Source organism: Silene latifolia, chromosome 8 (genome assembly GCF_048544455.1).
Source record: "Silene latifolia isolate original U9 population chromosome 8, ASM4854445v1, whole genome shotgun sequence".
Classification (NCBI taxonomy): domain Eukaryota; kingdom Viridiplantae; phylum Streptophyta; class Magnoliopsida; order Caryophyllales; family Caryophyllaceae; genus Silene; species Silene latifolia.
In genome coordinates, this window is record NC_133533.1 from 9,344,442 (window position 1) to 9,369,695 (window position 25,254).

Below are 25,254 nucleotides of genomic sequence, written 5' to 3' on the forward strand. Positions count from 1 at the left end.
CAACGACTTCCTACTATTACTCGTAGCTCATAACTCTAAGAAGGAACAAAAATCTCTTTATCTTCATCTATCATGTACAAATATTTTCTTCACCTTCTCATCGTATCCGAACCGCATAACCCATTTATCACATTTAGTTTAGTCTACTGCCACAACCCTGAACTATCATCAAATTTCCCTTTCAATAACTTCAACTATTATCTCATGACTTTAAAGACGAACAAATATTTTCCGCACCTTCTCATCTTCCCATAGAATAATTCATCTAGAATTAACTTAATTTTTTTTACCAAAAATGTAACATTAAACAAGATTAAATGTCCTTTTATAGCACAAGTAGCCTTTACATTGATTTGTAAAGATTTAATCCATGATCAAGATTGATGAGCAAAGCAAAGCAATTAATTGTCCAATACTAACAACAAAGCGTCTTGCTTGTGACGGGTTAATCGTCACAGTCAAGACTTCTCACAAAAGAGGAGAGAGGGACAAGGTAGACTCCCCACGTGTCTTCCCACTCACCTTTCCATGGGTATTTTGTGAGAGAAAACGGTATCCGTCACAAGCTTGTGACGGATATCGTCCGTCTTCAATGAGATTTTGTGTACTAACAATTGTTCCAACTTTCTATAAGTCCAAGTCCAAGAACAAGTCATTCTTTTTTCCTCCCTTTTTCTCTAAAAAAACCATCACATTCTTTCTCTTCTCTCTCCTCTTTCTTTGGAACCTCCTACCTGCTTCACTAATGGCGGACATCATCACCTTTTCTCTCTCCTACTCTTCCGCGACTTCCGACGCTTCTTCACTCTCTTGCTGACGCAGTTACGAACTGACGCTTTCGCTTCTGCATTTTTTTCCGACGATTTTGTGTTTTCAAGCTTAGAAAATGGAGTTTATTGAAGGTGTAGGAGAAAGTTCTTCGCCTCCTCGTAGCTATGGCGGTGTTGGTGGAATACTGTATGATATTAGGAATGATGTGTATAATCGGCTTATTGAAATTGGAAATGATGAAGCTGTTACTAATCCTGATTTTCGTGATGTTTTGGATTCTCACTTCAATCGATTGCCTTCTAGGTATAATTTCTTGTTAATTACTTTTATTATTGTTTGATTATGTTGTATTTGTTGATAATTTAATTTAGTTTAGTTCGATTGAGTTCGTAACTTGTGAACTATTCATTTATGCGGATTTATGTATCGTCATTTGATTATGTTGCGGCGAAAACGGATTTCACGCAAGTGTTCGTCTATAATTTAGTTTAGTTTAGTTACACTAGTTTTGCTCGATTGAGTTTGTAAATGTTGCGGAGAAAAGGAATTTGTGCAAGTATTTGTCAATGATTTAATTTAGTTTAGTTTGATTGAGTTAGTAACTTGTGAAATATTCAAATATGTGGATTTATCTATCGTCATTTTAGTATGTTGCGGTGAAAAGGAATTTTGCGCAAATATTTGAGTATGATTAAATTAGTTTAGGTTAGATTAGTTCTATCGAGTTCTAACTGTCAAATATTTAGCTATGTGGATTTATGTATCGTCATTTGATGATAATGCAGCGAAAAGGAATTTTGCGTGAGTATTTGTGTATAATTGAATTAGTTTAGGTTAGTTTTGTCCGATTGAGTTTGTAACTTGTGAAATATTCAGGTAATTAGGTATCATTGAAAATTAGTTATGTTGCCGAGTACAGTGATTTTGCGCAAGTATTTGTCGATGATATATTTTAGTTTAGTTTAGTTTGATTGAGTTTTTGACTTGTGAAGTATTCAGCTATGTGGTTATGTATTCTCATTTGATTGTGTTGTGGAGAAAAGGAATATTGTGCAAGAGAAAAAGAATTTTGTGCAATATTTATCTATAATGTTGTTAAGTTGTGAAGTGTAGAGGTGTGTGGATTTATCATTAAAAAGATTTAAGATATGTCGTATTTCTTTAGTAAAGGAATTAGTTTGGTTGAGTTCAACAATGTTGAGCAATTCTTGATATAATCATATAAACACTTATAACGCTGAACTCAAAAGTTTATGAAGCCTAAAGGAGAGATGAAATTTTCGTGTGAAGTGTAGAGGTGTGTGGATTTATCATTAAAAAGATTTAAGATATGTCGTATTTCTTTAGTAAAGGAATTAGTTTGGTTGAGTTCAACAATGTTGAGCAATTCTTGATATAATCATATAAACACTTATAACGCTGAACTCAAAAGTTTATGAAGCCTAAAGGAGAGATGAAATTTTCGTATGATTTCATGAAGTTAGGTACACCTTGAATTCAAGTTCATTGGAACATACATAGTCATCTCGAGCTTGTGTGAGTTGATATATGGTTGTCTATTAGTAAAAAAAAGCTCTAGTGATTGATTATTAGTGGAAAATAATTCTGCTAAGAATTGGGAGAAAGAAAGGTTTGAGTGAGAGAGGGGGATGGACTGTTATTAGTTCGTTTTAGGACGATTTTTCATGCCGACCTTTTCTAGTTTTGTGTACTATTTATTCTCTTACAAATACATTTGCTCCGCCTGGTTTCTTTCAGGATCAATAGGGGAAAGAAATTAAAAGTCCACAGGTTTTCTGTGTGATCAACTCTAGTCTGTAGTTTGATCTTTAGATGTTTGGTTATGTTGACTAGGATTATATATTGAAGGAGATTGAGTTCTTCCGATAATTGCAGCAAAAATAATAACAAAAAAGAGTAATTAAGAATTTATGCCATCATTTTTGTTCTTCCTTGAGTTGTGTGCTTTATAGGTAGATATAGCGAGCCTCTATTTGTACTGTCTCATGTAGATTCTTGGTATGAGAGAGATTGTGGATTTAACTCTTGTTGATTAGAATGTGAAAACACATTCCAAGTTGTATTAAGGGGCCATTAGGGCTGAGCGCCTGAGCTGTAGCTGTTTCTCGAATGTTTTGGCCTTGTTGCTGTATAGCTTGCATGCCGCCTATAGTTGGCTAGTTGCTGATCTTTTGAAAATATTTAATTAGGATTAAAATAAAGACTTGTGCTAACATGTGGTAATTGATTCTTTCTGCAGTTATGGTTTGGATGTTAATATTGATAGAGCAGAAGACGTTCTATTACATCGAAAGCTTCTTGCGTTGGCAAAGGGTTCAGAAAAGCAACCGGTTTTCCATGTTCGTTATTTGGAGGTAATATATCTGAAATCAAATTGTCTTCAATCTTACATTGAGGACTGAGGAGACATATTGCTCGAGGAACTACAATGAGGATTTTCTCCGTTAAGTTTGTAGTTTTTGTTTTTCACTCCCCTTAGGTAATTTGGGTTTTTCTTTGAGATTTTAGATTGTAGACCGCCCCAATAATGACCTTTTGATGAATAAGGAAAGAAACATATTGTTAAGAAAGGACTAGACATAGGAGTGCATATAGAGGACAAATTATCCTTAAAGAAGATGGAAGTGGACAAATAAATACACACAGGAAAGCTTACTATGACGACCTTTTTTATACCATTGTTTCAATAGTTAATGCTGATTTCAATTCTAGATGGTCTTAATTCCAGAAGGATCATTCAGCTTAGCTTCATCTTGTAGAACACTTTTGATGCGCTACAATTTTACTCCTTTGTTCCAAAAGAGTGAGTAGTTCTAAGGCAAGACCTCCTTATCCTTTAAGACTGCTTTAATGATGTGATGTTAATACTTAAATCCTTCACCCAATCGTAATTACTAACCCTAGCTTTTACCAAATCTTAAATAATCTAATACTTCACCCTGTGTGGCATAAGAAAATCGTACGAGGGCTTGTAACGTTACATAATAATGGCCATTTCATACAAAGTTACGTTATTTCCATTTTATAATGCAAGGTGAAAACGCCAATATTCCAGAGCCCACAAGTGATACTTCAAAATATTCCAGCATACTTTACTATATTTCCATGAGTTAATGTGTCCTAACTCCTAACCATCAGTTTTACAGAAAACACAAGAACATCTGTAACAGAAAAAGAGGCCATGATAGAAAACGTAAACTACAAACTTGGAATATTAACTCAAATTTCTGATGTAAAATAGCTAAGTGAACCAAAGCATCTGTATTATATTACAGCCACATTGGCTGCAATATTGCATCTGCGACTCGATAACGCCCTTTCATGACTGTTACCGTGATTGGTAGCTCGTTCTTGTACCATTGGCTACAGTAGCATCCAAGTGGATAAAATATGCTCTCCTTCAGCATCTTGTTCGTATGGGTGGATAAAATTTGCCCTGTCTAAGTTTTCACTACCATCTCAGTTACAGTCGTACGTGTTATCTCTCACAGTATTTTCTTTACTATGGACGAAGTCAGCGTTCGCTGTAAAATACTAGGATTCTTAATGATCAAGGTAGGGTCTAAATCTTGTGGTAAAAATGAGGTTTAATGTCTAGTTTGTTGACATATTATATGTTCTGATTGGCATGTCCTATATGAATCTAATCCTTTTTGGCTTATAAGGTAACTATATGTTGAACCGATGTGATGAAATTACCCCTTTTTCATCATGTGTTGGTGTTTTTTTTATGGCTTTGGCAATCCTTCCTTTTGATTATTTCTTCTGTTTTATTTCCTTCATAGAACTTCTGGAATAAAAGTGAGAGTGATGAAGACCATGGCGGTGAAAGTGTGTCATCTGTTTTAAGACCACTCTCAGATGTTAACCGTGACACATGTGTGCATAACCGGTATTTAGACTCTTCCTTTATGTTAATTTAAGGCTCTTGGACGTTTGTCATGTTTCTATTGTCATATGTTGATCACAACTTATGTATCAAATAATTTGCTGTGTACATCCAACGCCCCCTACCTTGCCGTGGGCAGGAGACCCTTTAGGGCACTGGAGTAATGGTTGATTATACTAGTCTAGCCCCTCTTTCTGCAACATATGGCTTTCTATCTTTTGTTCTTAACTGGTTTCGACATCAATAGTTACTGCATTTATTATTTTGATTTGGATTAGTGATGAAGTGCGGGAATTTGAGCCTTGTTCTAAACTTGAAGATCTCAATTTGGAAGTTAGACAAAATTCGGAAAAGAGGTACCTAACCAATGCCCTGATAATTTGTTCCTTGGTCATTTTTGTGTATTTGTCCTGAACTCGTAACCCTTGGGGAGGAAATTTGGTGAGAGATCGTGGACCTAGTTTGAAGCCTGATCCATTAACGATGAAAACGAAATGTTTTTGTATATTTGGAAGGACATGGTAGCTTGCTATCAGCTAGTTTTCCTTATCTTGCCAAAGGTGTTATAATCAGTACAGGGATCAAGTATTAGGACAGTATTTTATAAGAACTCATCCTTTATTACGAGTATTTGTTATATTTTGACTGTCCAATGGCGAGTTGGTAACAGCTAAAGCTTTCGGATAAGTTGCATGAAGGCGCATTGTGTAAACAACAATACAACAACGCTTTGAGATTTAGTGAATTTTTTTATTATTTTCACAGTTGATATTGTCTAATACATTATTGATTTGTCAAATATCTGTATTGTTGAACTAAATCAAAATTGGTTTCATGCTTAACTTTTGTGAATCGACTAAGGAGATAGAAGAGATTATTTATTTTCTGATTCTTTATTTTGTGGTCAATTGCTGAATAACAAAATCTTTGATCTAGTAGAAATGAAATTTTCCACACCGGGGTTCCTTCGTTGTAAAAAATGCAACTATGAAACTTTTATGACTAAACTGCTTTAATATTCTAATGCTGCTAAGCACTTAATGAATTAAGTGCTCGTATAACATGGTAATGTGACGTAAGGTTTTTACTCTGTAAGATTTTCATCTTAATTGATGCCGTAAAGCCTCTTAAATATCCCGATGATAGACTAATGATACTGTTTGAATTTAAGGAATCCCAGTACTAAAAATAAATAGTGGCCTTTTTGGTTTCTTATCTTTTTTCTTCCTAATTCTTGTCCAATTACATAACTGCATAAAATTCGATAGCGAGGTACGATTTGGTAAAACCAGGTTGAAGAATGGTTCATATGCATTATCTATGAAACTGCAAGGTTTCGTTGATGTAAGTTGAAAAGCTTTTGCTATTCCAAATGCGAATCGAATGACTAGCTTGATTTCCTTTACACGTTTGGATGCAATCATATAGGGAAAAGAGGGCCGGGGATGGAATAAAGGAAAAAGGAGGGAGGGGAAAGGGAGGGTGAATAGGGTGATTTCGTTTTCCTTTTGAATATTCAGTATGTTGGGAGGATTTGAATTTGGATTGTAGGAGGGAGAATGGATCCCTTCATTTCCCTCCCTTCCATTCCATCCAACTCAATTTGCTAACCAAACAAAGGGAAATCTTCCGCCCCTTCCCTCTCCTGCCTTTCCTTCCTAGTCCCTTCATCCAAACATGGGGTTAGTCCTATTGTAGAACGTATTTGAATGGATCTGACTCAACTGAGGAATGCAATTATTTTATGACATGTATGTAGCCCCATTGCCCCACTTTTCTCCTCACAGAAAATGGGTCCATGGGGCTAATTCAATAAAATGGAGGAGTATTGTCTAATCTTAGGATGTAATGTAGAATGGAACAGCAACTCTTTTACTGCTGCTGCCTGTTGTTACTTTGGATAGCTAGTTTCCTGCATGGCGGACCGCATTTTACTTATTATATCTGTTCTGTAAATTATAATTCTGGGTGGTAGGCTCCGTAGTGATTCAGTAATCACTGTTTGTGTAAAATATAGTGTTTTTTTTTTTTGCAAACTGTAACAGATTTTTTCTGTAGGCAGGAACATGTTCTTTTTCATGAAGTGATATTCTCAACTCCAGATAAACCCAAGCTTCTTAGTCAGGTATGTTCAGATGAGAGTTCTGCGCCTATAGGCCATTCATCCTTTTCATCTGAAGCATGTGATATACTTTGTATATTAATATCAGAGATATTATTATCATTAAAAGTTCATGAACAAACTTGTCTAATCTCAAATAATGTGGCCATTTGTTATGTTATGCAACTGTTCCTTCCTCCATTGTGATATTGCTCTTAGTGGTTCATGTTTACTAGAAAAGCTGAGAACATTTACTAATGGTCATATATAAGAGGGAGTCTAGAAACATTGTCATGGAAACAGTTTTATGAGCCTTAACAAATTAAGCACCCTGTAAATACTCTGTATTTAATTGCTCTGTAGATATATGGTGCAGTGTGAAGATCGTATCACCATCCAACCAATTTCACTAGATCCTTTACTGCTTTTATTGGACACTCTAAAAAGACTACTAACAACTTCATGATGTGTGATATTTTTCAGCTTTCCGCGTTGCTTTCTGACTTGGGGCTTAACATTCGTGAAGCTCATGTATTCTCAACAACTGATGGTTACTCTCTGGATGTATTTGTTGTGGACGGGTGGTCTATTGAGGTACTATTTCTCTACTGCTTGAGTTTAGGGCATTGTGATATGAATTTTATAGTTCTCGTTTTTTCTCTTACTGTTTCTTTTATTTGTATGTATTATTTTTTATCACCTATTGGTCTCGTTGTTAGACTTTTGCTGATACCTGAAACCCGACTCTTTTCACATACTAAAAGAATATTGGATACTTGAATATTTTCTCAGCTTCTTTTGGGGTGGATGTGGGAGTTTTTTTTTTCATCGTGATTGGAGGGAGTCTTGTATGGCATGATATTGATCAGTAGAATGTGCCTGCATCATTACTTTCTTCTGATAATTTTAACTTTATAAGTATTAAAACAATATCGATCAAAGACATGGAAGGGGTAACACCCATGTACTAAAAGACACCAATGGGGGTGACACATTTACAGAAGAAGTGTTGGATGCTGAAGCTCTAATGGTAATGTCATTTACATAAAGAAGAAAAGTCGTGTGCTTTTTCTAATAATCACGCACTCACGCGTTACACATCGAAAGAAAATCTAAATTGAGCCTCCTTTAATAGCAACCCAGAGTGTATGAGATATTTACACGTTTAGCTGACGGATTTATATTCTACACGAAAGTTTACTTTATAACGTACCTCAAATAGAAGCTGTATAAGCTGTAGCCTGTAGGACCTCAAGGACTGAGGGGGATGTTGCTTGTAGGCAAGAAAGGATCAAAGGGAGAGCTGCTTGACATGCAGATAATTCTTGGGAGTGGTGCTGCAGAGGAGTATCTGCTTTGCAAGTGGTCAATGAAAAAGTGATGTGGTTGGATTTGGTACCATGGATTTAAAATGTGTTATTAGTTGCAAAGAATTGGAATTAGGATATCGCCAATGTGGCTGCAATTTTAAACGTGTTTACCATGTGTTAAAATCTCGACTTTGTCTCAAGATCCGAAAATTAAATTTGTTTTCCCTGCTTGTAACATATCTTCTCTTATTATATATCCAGCATTTGCTAATATTCCGGTTTATCATTAAAAAGTTCATGTTTCCCAAAACTTTTCCCTACAAATAACAGTTATTATCTAATCGAACTGTGGTAATTAAGTAACGGCAATATTTTGAAATATCGGTTGTCTGTGGCAAAAATATCGGCATTTTGATCTATGCGTGATATAACTTGAAATAACTCGACGGCATGTAAAAAATAATCTCAAGAAACAGTTGAAAGGAAAATTAATCTCAAGAAACAGTTAAAAGGAAAAATAATCTCAAGAAACAGTTAAAAGAAAAATAATCTCAAAAAACAGTTAAAAGGTTCATTTTACCCATTGTATAAATCTCCCATCTTCCTGTTTCTCTTGAATCTTCACTTAATACTTAATAGCATACCCAAGCATTATTACTTGTACTACTAATCTCTTCCTGGATAAATTTTGACTTATCCCTCTTTTATAATTGAGTAATGTGCTTTGGTTGATGACTTTGTACTGTTTGACTTTTGTGATTGTCGGGAATACATGTATCAAATTTTGCAGCATTTGTGTACCGTTTAGCCTAATAGAAAAAGAGTTATTAAGTTCAAAAACGATGGTTCTTGAATAAGGATGATGGGTAATTATTATGAGGCGAATGGGGAGCATATTCCTTGCTTTTTGTTTGTTGTTATCCTGAACTACCGCTGGAGACATATTTTATGCTTTATGGGCTTGTCTTGTAATTGTATATTGCATTAATACTTTTATGCAGCAGGATCTTCATTTCAGTCAATTTGTTGTTGACTTTGCGATGTTATACTCAGGATGCTGATAGCTTGCACAAAGCTATGGAAGAAGCAATAATCAGGAGTGAGGTAAACGTTTACATTCGTGATTTTATTTGATTTCATGTTTCTGAGAAGCTTGTTAGGGTCATTGATTGCTGTCATGTTCATTTTTGGCCATTTTTTTAGTTTTGCCTTTGATTATGTCACCAAAGGGAACTTCAGTTATGATAAACTTGTACGAATAAATAGGGCTCGTGGTCTGGCTCAGTGCATTCTCAGTTCCCAGTGGATAATGCATTAGCTACTCAAGCTGAGCCGGGGAAATGGGAGATTGATAGAAAGCTGTTAAAGATAGGAGAAAAGATTGCATCTGGATCTTGTGGTGATCTGTGAGTTGAATTGCTTCTCATTTTTACAGTATATGTTTTTTTCTCTGTTTTTCTTTTTTTGTTTGCAACCTAATGTTTCTTTTTATTTCTTCTTTCTGGTCATTGACAAAGGTATCGTGGACTTTACCTTGGTCAAGATGTGGCTATCAAGTTTCTCAAATCTGAGCATTTAAGTGAAGGATCAGAGGATGAATTTGCTCAAGAGGTTGATATACTAAGGTGAGGTGTTGATGTTTCTTTCAGTGATAATTATTGCTCTCTAATGCTGAGGCATCCACATATGTGCTTTAAGGTGACAGTAGACGAGAAATGAAGACATAATGTTGCAACACCTAGTGGACCCTTAAAAGCTCCACCGTTTTATACCGCCATATCTAATAAGAAGGCAGCCGTTAACATTTTAGCTGAAATCAGAGAGGTCTATCGACTTGGTGTTGGTAAGGAAATATAAAAAGTTGAGAACATGGAAGAAGGCTGACAACCCAGTCTATCAGTCACTACTTTATCCGTATGCAAACTCCCTGCTAGGTAAAACAAGAGATAATTTCTGACAAATAACAGTACACATTAGTAGCGAGTGTCAATCGATACTAAGAGGCTTATTCTAGATGGCCCACGATAAATATATAAAGCAAAAAATTCAAAGGAGCTTTAGAAGCAAGAGTCGTCGTGTGTTGGTAATATTTTTTTTGTTATCGATGGCTTGATATTTTGTTAATTCTTAAGTATGAGGATGTAGTGTAATGTGTTGAATGAAGACCCCTTCTATTGTTTCTGCGGTATCACCAAAAATAGTTTTTGTGTGCAGACAAGTACAGCATGAAAATGTGGTCCGCTTTATTGGTGCATGTACAAAGTCTCCTAATTTGTGCATTGTGACAGGTATTGTATTCTGTACTTTTTCGTAAATTTTAACAAGGATATGTAGGAAGTGTGATATAAATTTGAATTGTGATGAAGTATCTAGCATTTGGCTTAGTAAATTTCATCCCCCAAATTTTATCATCAAGAACAATGGAACCAGAAATATGGTGTGGTGCAGTGGGAAAGGAAAATCAGTAATGCCACCCGTTTGTTTTTGGAATTTTTTTTTCTTTGATAATTACTTAGTTTGACTTTTCTTTTATACTGATGTGGATTTGCCGACGTCCATGGTGCCTGTTTGTGCTGTTCTTGACTGCATGATTACGATGATTTACTTTGTTGTTCTTTTCCTTGCGCAGAATACATGCCTGGAGGAAGTCTCTATAACTATCTTCACAGAAATAGAAAGAACTTGCAGCTGTCTGAGCTGTTGAAATTTGCAACTGATGTTTCCAAAGGGATGGAATACTTGCATCACAGTAATATAATCCATAGGGACCTCAAAACAGCAAACTTACTCATGGATACTCTTCAAGTATGTGCTTTGTATCTTACAGATTCTTAGTTAAGCTCTGTGGTCACTTCGAATTTTTTCCCGTAACTCTATGCTTTCATGTTTGATACTTTGCCTGACGTGATTTGTAATACTGTAACTATCCAATCAAAAGTTGTAGGTTGGTATGTGGCACCAGTATGAATGATTAAGTCTATGGATTGACATTTTGATGACGTTTTATCTACTTATAGATTTGTTAATGATAAAAATGACTGTTGACCATAGTGCCCTGTAGTTTATGCTCCTATGGAAATTATTTTTTATATTACACTTTAGAGAGTAAATCTGTGTGAGTTGCTTCCACGGTTAGTCAGGTTGCCCTTGATGCTTCAATCTTCAAAACAAAACCCCGGCATAATTAAAACTCTGATAACGGGAAATAACTGTCTAACCCTTGGCCGTGTTCAAAAATTCTGATGCATGGCCTGAAATTGGCAACATCTATACTCTATAGCTTCTTGTTGTTCATTGCGTTCAAGATATTCAATGCTCCTCTCGGATATTGTTGTAGTTAGGAAGTACTAGTAGCCTAAGTGTGATAGAAGTACTAACTTCGTTCAGCTATTAGCTTCAAGGGGAATAAAAAGGTGGAGGTGTGAGTGAGAGGCTTAGACTAAGGCTGAGTTGGGATTTGAGAATGGGGAAAGCTGCTCTATGAATTATTCATCTAATTTAATCGGTGATTCAACTTGATGTTATAGATGTTAAATGCTGTGCTCTCTGAGTATTAGCCTCTCCCTTCCTTACTCTGCACTACAAAATATTTCTGGTTGTAAATTTGTGACCATAGGTTCAACCTGAAATTCTGAGTAGTGGTTTTAAATGATGTTGTGGCTTCAGTCCTTCATTCTTATTTTTTGAAGCTCTGAAAGCTGATTTTTACTTTGTTTCTTGAAGACTGTAAAGGTGGCAGACTTTGGTGTTGCTCGTTTTCTGCACCAAGAGGGAGTGATGACTGCAGAAACTGGAACGTATAGATGGATGGCACCTGAGGTTTGATCCTGTTAATTTTAAAGAATATTTTAGGGCAAACATTATTTGGTGTGTATGAGTCTTACATTACAGTACTTTTTCCTTATCGGCTCTTGACGAAGATGTTTATCTCCCCCTCCCTCCCACCTGTTCCTCGTTCTTTTTGTATATTCATTGGTAACCTGCACATTCTCCCCTTGAGCATGTAGCGAGTAGTGACCGCAATGGGCTTTTCATTGTTTTTTGTTTCTTTCTAAAAAAAATTGTGGTGGGGTTTTCATTTTGGTTAGGTTTTGTATTGTCTTTTCGATGAGCCAAAATGAAAATTGCATCGAGAATTGCTTGTACTTTGCAAGAGAAAGAAGCGCAGCCAAGAGTCATATGCTTTATTACATCATAATTCAAAACCAAGGCATAAGTGTCATTGCCTTCACTGGAAATCTGGAATTCTGTCAAAAGATTTTTTTTTTTTTTTGTTATGTTCTCACTTCAATGATGCCTTGAACTCTGAATAAATTGGTTTATGTTCAGGGTTTAAACTTAATCATTGAAATTTCTCTTTTTTTTTCCTCAAGTTCTTCAGGGTTTGAACTTAACATTGAAATTTATCTTTTTTTCCCTCAAGTTTGTGAATTAGAGTTCCTTATCATGTGCAAAGGGATTGGTACTGAACTGCCGAGTGTGATATTTCTATGTTTCAAGGTCATAAATCATCAGCCGTATGACCAGAAAGCTGATGTTTTTAGTTTTGCCATTGTACTGTGGGAACTCGCAACAGCCAAGGTATTATTTCTGACGTTCAGCTTTCCTCTTCCAAACATTGTAATAATGTGAATATGCAGCTGTGCTGAAATAGTTCTGGAATTTGATCTTTAGGTTCCATACGAGAACATGACTCCGTTGCAAGCTGCATTGGGAGTGAGACAGGTACTAAAAACACTATGCATGACCTTTGGTTAATGTACTAACCATTCTATTAGCACTGTTTAGAATCTTAACCTTCCTATGTGCTTCGCAACTTTCTTAGTAGAGGCTTATGGCAGACCCTCGTACTTGAGATTCAACCTGATCCTGCTACCAATTAACACCCTTTTTGTTCTGTTTTTTCTACTTGATAAAATTCCTGATTTCTAAGCTACCCGACGAAATTTATTGTTCCAATTTGACTTTCATAATCAACCACTGTGGTATTCAAAGTATTAGACTCAGCTATGAGCTATCTGTGAAAAAACCTAATCTTTTCTGCTTAAAAATGAAAGTTTCCAAGTGTCCTACACATGTATGAGCGTCCATAGGAACACGAGGTAATATGAAGAGTAGGGATAACATAGGGTAAAATGAGTGAGCCCTTGTAGATATTTGTCAACTCTGCTAGGCGTAGCTTTTTGCAAATTAGGGTAATTGCGGGCACAATTGCGCTTTCTGCTAAGCCACAAATGCACGTCAGCAATATCACTTTTTTTATCATATTGGTGCAGTTTGTATTTATACATCACACTTATTTTAACATCTTTCTCTGTTTACTCTTTCACAGGGATTACGTCCAGAGCTTCCTGAAAACACCCACCCGAGACTGTTGAACTTGATGAAAAGGTGTTGGGACACGGTTCCTGCCAATCGCCCATCCTTCTCTGTTATACGAGTAGAGCTGGAAGAGCTTCAACTAAGTGTTCAGGTATGTTGCACTAAATTTGGCTCCCCTGCTTTTCAGTTACTCTATATCAATTTTGCTCTTTTATGAATTGTTTGCAGGAGTCTTCCTCTAATACAAACAGTAACTGAAAATCACGCATAGTGGAGACTGGAGACGACATATAATATGGAATTGTAGAAACGGCTAATTTGATACACAAATATATAGAGGTTGGTTTTTCATTGTTTTGGGATTTTCGGACTGGGTTTGAAAGACACGACTGGGAGAATTAGTTTAGCTTATTAGCTATATGCACTGGTATAGAAAGATCAATGTCGAAGGGGATACAGAATTGGTGTGTTATGCTGGCGTCTGCAGAAGACTTTGACAATTTGATCTCGTTTGTAAAAAGTTACATTTTGACATTTTGAGTCCCACGAACAGTTGAAACTTGAAAAGAATTCCACGATACAGTTGTCGTTTTATGGTATCTCTATATGACTTCAGGTTATATCTGTTGATAGAGCGATGGCTCCTCCTTGCATCATCAAGATTCTATCATGCCTGTCGTGTATGAAAATGAACCACTGCGACCTTCATTTTTATGGAGCATGTTACTGTTTCATAATGAAAATGTAGGTTTTCCATAGCAGGACTCTTAATCTATAGAGTTGTCTGTGTTTCAACGCAGTCTATTATAATTGTCTTTTCGAACTGTATGCTTTGTTTAGCAAAATTAGATCTATTGAAACCCTTGTCTCCGTGAAAGCTGTGGGAGCCTAGCCTTTACTCACTCTAAATAGAAAAAACAACCAATTCAAGGGTTAAGATCAAAACCCAGGCACCTTCCAGACATTTTTTTTACCATGATCGGGATCTCTGGGCCATAGGAGGAAAGCAGGAGTTAGTTCCTCTCCGTAAAAACATAAAGTAGAACGTTGGTGACAACTGACAACAATGGTGGTGGTTGCGTTAAAAATAATTCTCCGTGTTCACAACATTGATACTCCGTATTAAACAGTCCCCACTGATATGTTGTACCAATAAGATTTTTGTTGTACCGAAAATAACTCCTGCTTTATTTTGAGACTTGCCACATATATTCTCATCTTTATATACCGGAAATATGTTTTAGGGTACCTAATGAGGTGGTGATTGACAATGATGATGAAGTTGAAGGTGTGGTAGAATTAATAGTGTAAAAATGGACTACTGCGTTTTCATATACAGTACATGATTAAAATGGGTTTTATGAGTACATAAATTAATCGGTGAATTTCATACTAATAGTACATGATTAAATTAATCGGTGAATTTCATTCGGATAGTGTCCTGCGTTTTATGAGAATTTCATACTAATAGTACATGATTAATCGGTGAATTTCATACTAATAGTCCATTTTTATGAGTACATGATTAAAATGGGTTTTATGATGAAAACATACTAATAGTGTAAAAATGGACTACTGCGTTTTCATACTCATATTACTCATATACCCTAAAACCCTCTTTTTTCGAAAACATATATTCTCTTCTAATTTCTAATATATGACTAATATGAGTATGAAATTCGAACTAGACCGTATTTAAGAAATGTTTTTCAACCCCAACTCATTACAGTTTACTTTTACCAACCCCCCACCACCACCGCAAACATTTCGCCCTAACAGTGATATTCAAGCGTTCAGAGTTGAATCTGTCAATATACTTCATATGACATTACATTAACGCCCTCAACATCTACCATCCCGGCTCCTCCCTTGCTCTCTCGTCCCACATCAACCTAATTCCTACATATTAGGTTTTTCGGTTGAGGATGAAACCAAATTGGGTACAAATTCGAGGGCTATTGCCTATTTGGAGTTGGGTGGAGTTAGGAGCCGTGCCTGTCAATCCATTTAGGCCGCTTTCTGAAAGATGACAATTATGCAAGTAAAAATCAAACAGCTTTACTATTGGCACAGTGGATTCAATATCTGAAAACTACCATCAGTTATCTGAAGTTCAAAAATAATAATAAAATAAAAATGCTAAAAGTTACAATGCCTCAAGAGATCCTAATCCTACACCCTTCATAACTCATTAAGCATAAGCACAACAGACATTTCAAGTGTGTCGTAAAAGCAACCTTGAAGGCCATTGGTGATTGGCTAACAATAAAAGGTTACTGAACCACTTGATTTTCATTTGCAAGACCTAACGGCGGCCATGTAACCCCGAACCAGATCGAGGACCAGGGTTCCGAGAGAACTGGATGCGCAGATGAGCAGAGTCTCGATCATCTTCATCCACCTTGTACCCTGAAAGAAAACACATACACCATTACTTGTGTTGTCAAAAAGATCTTTTTTTTTTTTTTTTTTTTGACAACAAGCAGAGAATAGCTTACATTATTCCAAATGTTACATAGTAGGCTATTCGACTAAGTAGCACTAGAAACCTGACGACCAAATCTAGTACTACCAAGCCATTCCTAAAGATTACATAAAAATTAACAACGACAAAAACTAGCACAAGACAACCTAAAACGAGAGCATCGAGGGCATGTTGGTGAAGGAAGGAGGAATAGCCACAGGCCATAGAACAAGCTTCATACACACGGAAGACCTCCAAATACCGTCGATACATACGAGCCGCAGAGTGACAATAGCAAGGTGTACTTACACTTGCGAAAAGAGCGTAGAAAGACAAAGTGGTAAGCAAGACTACAAGGTCCGCCACCGGCGGAGATAAAACTCCTACACCTTAGAGATCGAACCCTCTGATCGTAGGACCAACAGATCAAGAGCTCCGACATGCAATGTCCAACACGAACACGAACCCACGAGGACAGGACACCCATGCTCATAGTCGGTTGCGAAGAAACCATAACCCTAAAAAAGATAAGATACACGACACTACGAGCTACCCCAAAGATTAGAGGACATGACACCCATAATCCAAAGGAGGTTTTTATTAAAAATAACAGAGAAAAGAACAGCAACATGAAAGATGAGACATAAGCCACCGAAGCCATCCAACCCAACTAAGGCCAACCCGACCAGACCACACCTCAAACACACCTCAAACAGACACCAACTCCAACACTGACCCACTCCACTCCAGATCAAGGCGTAAGCAACACAGCAACCAGGGCAGTCAAAAGAGCAACCCGCCAACACCAAAAAAGACACAAACACCAACGATGGTCACGTGCTCACCCAGGCGAAACCCCCACAACAACACCAAAAACACTTTCAAGCAACCACACAAAGGACCAGAGAACTAAAACACGCAAAAAGGATCAAGGACACTCCAACGAAACCCGTTTCACCAAACAGCACCTCCCAGAACCACCGCCAAACAAAAACAAACAGCCAGCCAAAGAAAAGGAGCTACACAGCCCTACACAAAAAAAAGAAAAAGGGCCAATAGGTGGGGGGAATGGGGGGAACACCAAAACAGACCCAAGACAAGCCCACAAAGAGCAACAGAGAAGCAGACGGATGAGCTATGCTCATCAACAGAGACGGATAAACAAAACAAGAGAGCCAACCCAGAAGTGGGGGGAATGGGGGGATCACCACTGGGTTGGACATCAAAGACGACGGTGACAGGACAAGGGGACAGAAGGGCGGGAACGACAGTGAACCAAAATCCTAACACGATGGGTTAAATCCATCTCAAAGACTGAAAAAGACCAAAACAAAACAACCTGGGAAACAACCATACCGGGGGTGGGGGAAGAAGCCACGGGCCGGGGATCACACCCCGGAGATGCGAGCCGGAACGAAAGAAACGAGGAACAGGAGAACGTTGGGGAAAAGGAGAACCACCAAGCAACCACCACAAAGAACACCCACAAACACCCAAAAACAACCCCGGAGCAGGGAAACACCGAAGATCAGCCACGGAACGGAATCAGTGAGGAGAGGCGATCAAAAGAACGAAGAGATGGTCATTCGCCGGAGATGGGCCAAGGGACGACCCAATCTCCGGCGAAAGGTTGGCAGCAGGTGGGAGGATCGAGTGTGGACGGAGGCGGCGGCGGCTCAAATAATTAGGGTTTTGGTTTGGGTTTTTTTTTGGGGGAAAAGGAGAGAGTTTTTAGAGGGAGAACACGTTAATGTGGAAAATGTCAAAAAGATCTAAGGCATAGTCGTAGGTAGGTGCTGGTCTTGCCACTGTAATAAAGCTAGCATCACCACCACAACAAAGCCTTAATGCCACCGTAATTTTGGGTCCGCAAATTTAAATCAATTAAAAATGATATAGAAAACAATGTAATATAGTGAAGGGGAAAAATGGGGAAGAAAACACAATAAATATAATATAACGCTGTACAGAGAAGTTAAGAAAGTCCTAAAATTGTAGGGAAAAGAGTTTTTAACCAGAGAGTTTACCAAAAGAAATGAGACTGATATGCAATTATGCATAATGATATGAATTATTTAATCAAAAGAAAAGTAATACAAAATATTGGGGATAATAAAAAGAGATCCAAGTCAAAAAATTTGTAAAATAAGCAAATTACTCCATAATATAAAAATAAATAAAACAACTAAACCTCATCATGTACCCAGATTCTTTCTCCAAAGTGTCTTTTACAAAAAGAAAAAGAAAGACAAATGATTACAATACAAAATTACCTTGCAAGGCACTCATCGCTGTTGCGGCACAGGCTGCATCAACAAAATCCACAAAGCACAGAATGATAGGATCCCCGCTACGCTGCATAACACAAAAAACTTGTTGCATAAATGATGGTAACATAAACATAGACTACTACAGAGCTAATGAATAATACGGAGAAGATTGCTATGGGTAGTCACTCTACTCTTCGCTTGACACCTGTTCAAAACAATCTATACAATACTGCCAGATTCTGCAACATATATTCAAGGGCCTATTTGCAAACCAACTGCATTATTGGGCAAAGAGTAGAACGACTAGCCATTCGCAAAGGCACATGGCAGCCCTTTAATGCAAACAGGTCATCACAGTGATGTGAGTACACTCTTTAGAAGTTTCATGTTTACAAACAATCAGAGACGGAATAAATGAAATTATGACTAGTATTCTTGTGACCACAGGAAGTGTGGAGTACATAGCCTAAACCCAAAGCAAATTCATACATAATTTCCACTACCAGATATCGCAACTCCCACAACCAAAAAAAAAAGTCATTGTGAACTGAGAAATGGAAATTCCTTCCCGCACCCTTGTATTCAGTTAGTATGCGCTCTCGCTGAATCATAAGAAATAAGCGTGATACTCTAATCCAATACTCAAAATCGCGAACAGTTAAATACGGAGTATATAGAAAAAAAAATTATCGAACTTCTTGTTGCAAACCATTGAAAAACTACAACTAAGGGTAACACCAAAGAGACAACCGACGAGATGAGCTCTATGAACTGAAATAACTTACATGTTTAGCATCCTTAATCACAAGCCGCACTTCTCTATATCCCACAAAAGGGCGAAAGATATCTGAACTTGTTAAGGAATGTGCAAAGTAAACCCAATTTGCAGTAGCAAACGGAAAGAGATTATTAACATTAATGTACGTGAAAAAGGATACGAGCTACTTCCCTTTTAGTGATATTTGATGGAAGTCCTTCAACGTATAGTGTGTTTGAAGCATCAAAAGGAAGTCGCGCAGTTTCACGTACTGGTCTAGGCATGGGCATAGTATCAACAGGACGCTGCTGGACACCAAAACTAACACCTCGTCCATTCATAACTACCTCTTGAGCACCCGGTCCAGGACGTCCTAGGAGAGATGGTTCTCCCATAGAGGCACCTCCTCCCATGGAAGGTCTAGAGAAAGTATTAGCCTCTCCTTGACCGTAAGACGCGTTTTGCTTCACATACCCCAAAAGGGAAACAACCAAAAGAAGGCCAATAAAACAGGAGCATATTTTAGCAAGTATGGTTATGTAAAAGCCATTTATAAAACCCAAATAAAGGTTGACCTAATAGGATTAAATATACTACCGTGCTCTGGAGGTAGCGATCATAGGCTGACCCTATTGATTCGGAGTCCTTTGCAAGCCTGTGCCCTGCCTGATTATCTTGTGATGCATAGTCATGCATATCAGGCCCAGGTGCCATCCGAGAAGGTGGCAGGTCTGTGGAACCAGGATACAAGACTTCAGTTAAGGATTGAGATATCGTTTTTATCGAACAAAAATGAATGGCTAGCATTATTGAGTCGCTGGCCCTTTGGTCAAATTTTGTACCTAACTAGTCGAATCTAGCAATCAAGTACAAGCTTATTGGTATGAGGTAATGGAGGGAAAATAATTATGAGTGATACAAAATTACAAACGACAACTAAACATTGGTCAGAAACAATAACTGGAAAATCACAACTGATATTAACTGAAACACAATAACCAACACTAACAAAATCTGTGTTTGCATAGTCACATAAAGCAGTCCATGCAAGCACGGATTACCAAAAAAAAGATGGGAGGCGAACCAAGAGAGCTAAGACAACTTAGTTTTATTAGGCATGAGGAGCACCAAAGCGTCGAAGGCCCATGGCGATAAAAAACAGGGGGTGAGGCGAAGGCACACATCTCATGCACACAACTGACAAAAGGTACACTGGTTTTGCAAATTAATATGTATTTACAAAGAAAATGTTCCAGCTAACACCCTTCTTGAGCCTGAATTGGTGGAGTACAGCGAGTAAAAGCTAGGTTAATGGGGGCAGAGGGAAGGGCATAATAAAAGAAGATTGAGAAAAGTATTGGAAATTTTATAGCATCGCGTCATTTTGGTGACTCCCCATGCAAAAGGCACACCTTAGGGACCTCGAGACATTTTGGATAGTGTCCTGGTAGCGGTGAGCCTTTGAAATAAAAGCGTGTAAGGCCCGTTTTTGAAAACTAAGTACAAATAGCCTATATGATACAGATAGTCAGATACAGTCAAAGCCTCAATGGCAACAAGTGTAAGAAGATAAAACTACCACAAGCAAGATACTGGAGCACCGGAATCTTGAAATCCAACCACAAACCTTGTAGACTGAGAAACGTAGAAAATTATCCACGATATCAGATCTAACAAAATGGAACGGCAAAAAATACTAATAGAGACAGGTATAACAGTTTACTTGAGAGAGAGCAAAATATCTTCTTCCTATCTAATTAAATTGTTTTCTTCAGTTTTATTATGCCCTGGAAATAACTTGGACGAAATAAACTTGTATAATAGTTCAAGTTAGCTTTTTCCATCACGTACACGAAAACAAAAATATGATTAAAATTTCAACCATTCATAGAAATTCATGTTGGAGTTAAACATCCCTCGGAGTAGCTTTCAAGTAAATGAACCATACTTAAAAAGGGTTTGTGGTTAGGAGATGGAAATATATAGCGGTATTGGTAATAAAACGCGGTAGCATACTACTGCCAGGTCGCACAGACAATGGCATACTGTGTACCATGCCAACCATGGCTTATTTTTGAACCATTGAAGTCAACAAGATCCGTTGCGGTGGTTATACTGGCCAACTACCGGGCAGACCATTTACCATAAAAGCCAAGTATCAGCCACATTTAAAAGGTTCGTTACATAACAAAAAAATATTGTGCTGGAAAATGTTCCATTTAATAGCAAGGATTTACCACCCATAGTACAGTGTAAGCCACAAACTAGGCACCTGAAATATCTTAAGCTATCAATATTTCATTAAAAAAGCATTGAATTACAAAAGAGGAGGTGGTTGTAGCTTTTATCTCTCTCAAATGCTTAGCAGACTTGCCCGTGAATATGCAACATAGACCTAACATACTTGTCCTCAAAGATGAGTTCGCAAGTACTAGTTCGAACAAGTTATTTAGGAGAGCTATTTTCATGTTCTAAAGCAAAAACAATCTGCAATAGTTACTAACGAGTCTTCATCTCTCCCCCAACCTTTAATCAAAGTTTTTTTATGTTCCGGACATCTTCTTATACATTAGCGATGCTTTCTTAGTGTCCTATCCTCAACACAATGAACGCAAAAAGGATTTACATAGCCAATAATGTGCGGTTAGAATGTATCAGTTTCTAATGCAACAAACGGCAAGAAAAGTCATAAACATGCATCATATACAACAAAAGGTGGGATAAACTCATAAAAGCATGCACTAAATAAGAAAAAAGCCTAGAATAATCTCCCCGTTAACACAATCCACTTAAAACAATGAAAACAATAAACAAATATGAAGGCAAGCCACTAAGACCATTGACATAAAAATTTGCCACGACACAGAAACGAGATTACCTATCAAGGGATTTTTTAGTATACTAATACTACTACTGAATGTTCCGCTGATATTGACCGCATTTATACCATGATAAAGTCTCAAACTGATACAGTACTAGAAGTAGGACTATCCCATTAAAACACACATGCACATGGAAATATGGAATGGAAAGGCCACAATACACAAAGATAAGCCTATAAGCCCACCAAATAAAAAAGTGTACCAGATTCCTTAGGTTCCTTGTGGACCATAAACAACCAAATTAGACATCTTTTTCTTCAAGTAATACAACAAAATGCCATATACACCTCCAAATTTAGCTACCTACTTTTCCTTGATCCAAGCAAGGAAGGCAAAGATTTGAATCCAGCTCTCTCAAAAGAGAAACCAAGGTTTCCACAGTTACGCACATACGGAGTTATTTTCACCATAACCTATCCAAGACTATTTCCAAAGAGACGAGAGTGTATTAGGGACCCATACAATGACTTTGACCAGGCCAACAATGTAGAGGTCATCTTGCAGTTTATCAGATTCACCTGACCATAACTCACTTGACACCAAACTTGACTCGACTCACCCATATGATAAGTCGACTTTGGATAAAAAGAATTACTCTTCAATCGTACCATTTTGACTTCCACAGAGAAAGCAACTAGAAGACAACCTTTAGATATTCTATTTTGACAGGGAAGAGGAGCATCACAAATTATAGATCTGACTTTAGCTCATAAGAACTTTCCTAATGAGAGAAACTTATAAATCACTACAACTAAGAATAGGAGTAGCTCTGCAATTGGACAAACTCATGGAGACGAAAAGAGCAGCAAAAGAGAGGACTCTAGAGTTTGTTTAGGTTAGTGATTTTGTCGGAAGGATAAGCAGGGAAAGGTGGGGATGATGAAACCTTTGTACCGATCCCATTCGAATTGAAGAGGGGGGCAAAGTTAGGCGAATCCATTTTACCTTTCTCAACAAATCAAATCCTTCCCTAGTCGACAAGATATTTCCCCCCTACTTTATTCACTCATTCCTCGTCTATATCTTCCAAGTTCCACCTTCCTCCGTAGTCCGAAGTTATTTTCTCTCCTATCTCTCGTCTTCAGTCTTCCCTCCCCGCTCCTACCTTACGCTATTAATTTATCGTCTAAATAAGCTCTTAATCAGCATACAAAAAGGACAGTAATTACAAAATCTATAATTTCAATCCCCTCATAGCACCTCAGTTAAACTCAAACCATCATAAACTCAAACCATATCAATCATTTCTTATCTATCGCGAACACACGAACTAACACTCTAATCGTAAAAAACAATACAAAATATCAAATTGGCCTATTCCAAAATTCCCTCTACGCTCTCACTATTCTTCTCGCAACATCATACAATTCGAAGCGATAAATCAACAACAGCTACAATCATAACAGATCTAAACATCCCACAAATCACAGATAACAATTATCAAACATGAAATCACACAAATTACATCATTCAAATACTCGAGATAAATTAAACCTAATTCAATTTGAAAAGTAACAGTAAAAGAGATAAAATAGACTACCGTATTCAGTACGTGGACGCTTCATCATGCCGGAAGAAGGAGGATACATGGAAGCTTGTCGACCACCCCAAACACCATCCGCCATCTCCGATTTCCGATTTTGTGCAAGGAATTGTGCAGAAAACTACGATTTTCGGGAATTCAATTGAAGATTGTAGCGGAAAAGATGTAAACCCTAATCCCCAAATGTTAGAACGAAAGAATGCGTTCGCAGGAAATCGCTAGACTGGCTAGTAGGCTACAGTGTGAAACTGATGCGATGCGTTTTTCGTTTGCCAACTTGTTAATTGTGTCTACAAATATTGAGTCCATTTTTGAAATAATGGTTAAAAATAAAATATTTGTCGTTTTGGGTCGATTTTGAAAATATTTGTCAAAATAGTGTCCACGTAGGCTCGGGATTTCTAAACTTGAAATACGCCACTACTAATGGCGTATTTTGTGAAGGAAACACGCCATTAACAGTGGCGTGTCTTTACAACAATTTTTTTCCTCAACTAACTGAACTTAAAAAAAATATATATATATATATATATATATATATATATATATATATATATATATATATATATATATATATATTACATAAGACACGTCATAGGGGGTGGCGTGTATCCCCTCTGAAACCCGCCATTTCCAATGGCGTGTTTGTTTTAGTCCATTTTTTAATGAAGTTTATTTCCCTACTCATTATAAACACAACATTGGCAGTGGCGTGTTTTAGGTCCAGAAATCCCGAGCCTACGTGGACACTATTTTGACAAATATTTTCAAAACCGACCCAAAACGACAAATATTTTATTTTTGACCATTATTTCAAAAATGGATTCACAAATATTGTGTAAATCGAGTTTTTGTGTTTTTTTTTTCGAGTAGGCCTTGATTAAGACCGTTTTAATTTAGGATCGTGCTTTTATTGTTGCTTATTTTAAATCAGTATAGTGAGTATATTGTTTTAAGTTGTGTAACTATAACTGTTCTGACACGTGTTGAGTGTTGGATACAGCTATTTTGTGCGGATTTTACAATTTATTGATCTAAAGTGAAGTGTTGAAGTGTCGAAGTGTCGTGTTGGTATCAGACACGCGACACGACAATAAGTGAAGTGTCGGATTAAGGATTTAAGTTAATTGTCATAAAATCTTAATCAAGAATTTGTAATTTTATTCTACTAGTAGGTTGTTTAGTAGTCCAAATTTCAATACATTTGTAATCATTGACTATATAATAAATAACTTTCTCATAAATCCACTAAATTTTTATGAGACATAACATTTACAGAACTATAAACTAAATATAGAATAAAGGAAAAAGAAATTAATAATTAGCTACACCCTGTGAGCAGTTTTAAGCGTGTATTATTGAGAGACCGTCTCACATGAAAATTAGTGCTAATTTAGTCGTCATAATAATCAAAATATGTAAGTAATATGATCATTTGTATTTAAACCTTTTAATTTCATGACTGCATCTATCGATTGAACAATAAATTATTATACTTTGTGTTATTTAGAATTAACCATTGAGTTTGGTTGATATTGAATCGTTTAAGAAATTAATGGTGAATTAATTCTAGGAAAAACACGAGGTATAACTCTAAACTTTCTTATTTTATAAGTGGAAATATTACCTACAACAAGTATTTCTTAACTATTTGCAACTATTGTACTACATAATATTACGCATAATAGACGCGTAATCAAATGTAAAACTATACACGAAAGAAATAAAGTATATGAGAACCCCGCGAAAAACTAAAAGACCTACGAAATAAATATACTTTAATGGGAGGTTAAATAAAAAGCATGATTATACTTGACCTGGGTTTTTAGTGGCTATTACCGAGCTATTAAGTCATTTTGATTTTGAGCACAACTCATTTATATTGTCGGCATTCTTAGGTTTGTGGTTAGAAGAAAATATTACA

The 25,254-nt window shown here is 36.9% G+C and overlaps 2 protein-coding genes across 4 annotated transcripts; one reads left to right on the forward strand and one right to left on the reverse strand.

Moving 5' to 3' along the window:
• Nucleotides 1-758: 758 nt before the first annotated feature.
• On the forward strand, nucleotides 759-14,013 carry LOC141596321 (serine/threonine-protein kinase STY46-like). 3 transcript variants are annotated; one of them, XR_012522450.1, is made up of 16 exons: nucleotides 759-1,074; nucleotides 3,032-3,146; nucleotides 4,578-4,684; nucleotides 4,960-5,037; nucleotides 6,740-6,806; nucleotides 7,266-7,376; nucleotides 9,146-9,196; nucleotides 9,359-9,498; nucleotides 9,610-9,717; nucleotides 10,307-10,380; nucleotides 10,722-10,897; nucleotides 11,816-11,911; nucleotides 12,516-12,673; nucleotides 12,767-12,817; nucleotides 13,425-13,565; nucleotides 13,643-14,013. XR_012522450.1 is itself a non-coding variant. In XM_074416437.1 (16 exons), exons 1-16 carry the CDS (start codon nucleotides 887-889, stop codon nucleotides 13,670-13,672), a joined length of 1,614 nt encoding a protein of 537 aa, XP_074272538.1. In that variant the 5' UTR covers nucleotides 759-886; the 3' UTR covers nucleotides 13,673-14,013. The 3 variants fall into 3 exon arrangements, 2 of the variants coding, with proteins under 2 accessions (XP_074272538.1, XP_074272539.1); XM_074416437.1 differs by having other exon boundaries at nucleotides 12,593-12,673; XM_074416438.1 differs by lacking the exon at nucleotides 4,960-5,037 and having other exon boundaries at nucleotides 12,593-12,673.
• Nucleotides 14,014-15,447: 1,434 nt separating this feature from the next.
• LOC141596327 (RNA-binding protein 2-like) lies at nucleotides 15,448-23,637 on the reverse strand. Its single transcript, XM_074416442.1, has 6 exons — nucleotides 23,328-23,637; nucleotides 19,503-19,636; nucleotides 19,087-19,369; nucleotides 18,934-18,995; nucleotides 18,152-18,233; nucleotides 15,448-15,823 (listed from the first exon to the last, which is right to left on the reverse strand). Exons 1-6 carry the CDS (start codon nucleotides 23,410-23,412, stop codon nucleotides 15,720-15,722), a joined length of 750 nt encoding a protein of 249 aa, XP_074272543.1. The 5' UTR covers nucleotides 23,413-23,637; the 3' UTR covers nucleotides 15,448-15,719.
• Between the last annotated feature and the right edge of the window lie 1,617 nt (nucleotides 23,638-25,254).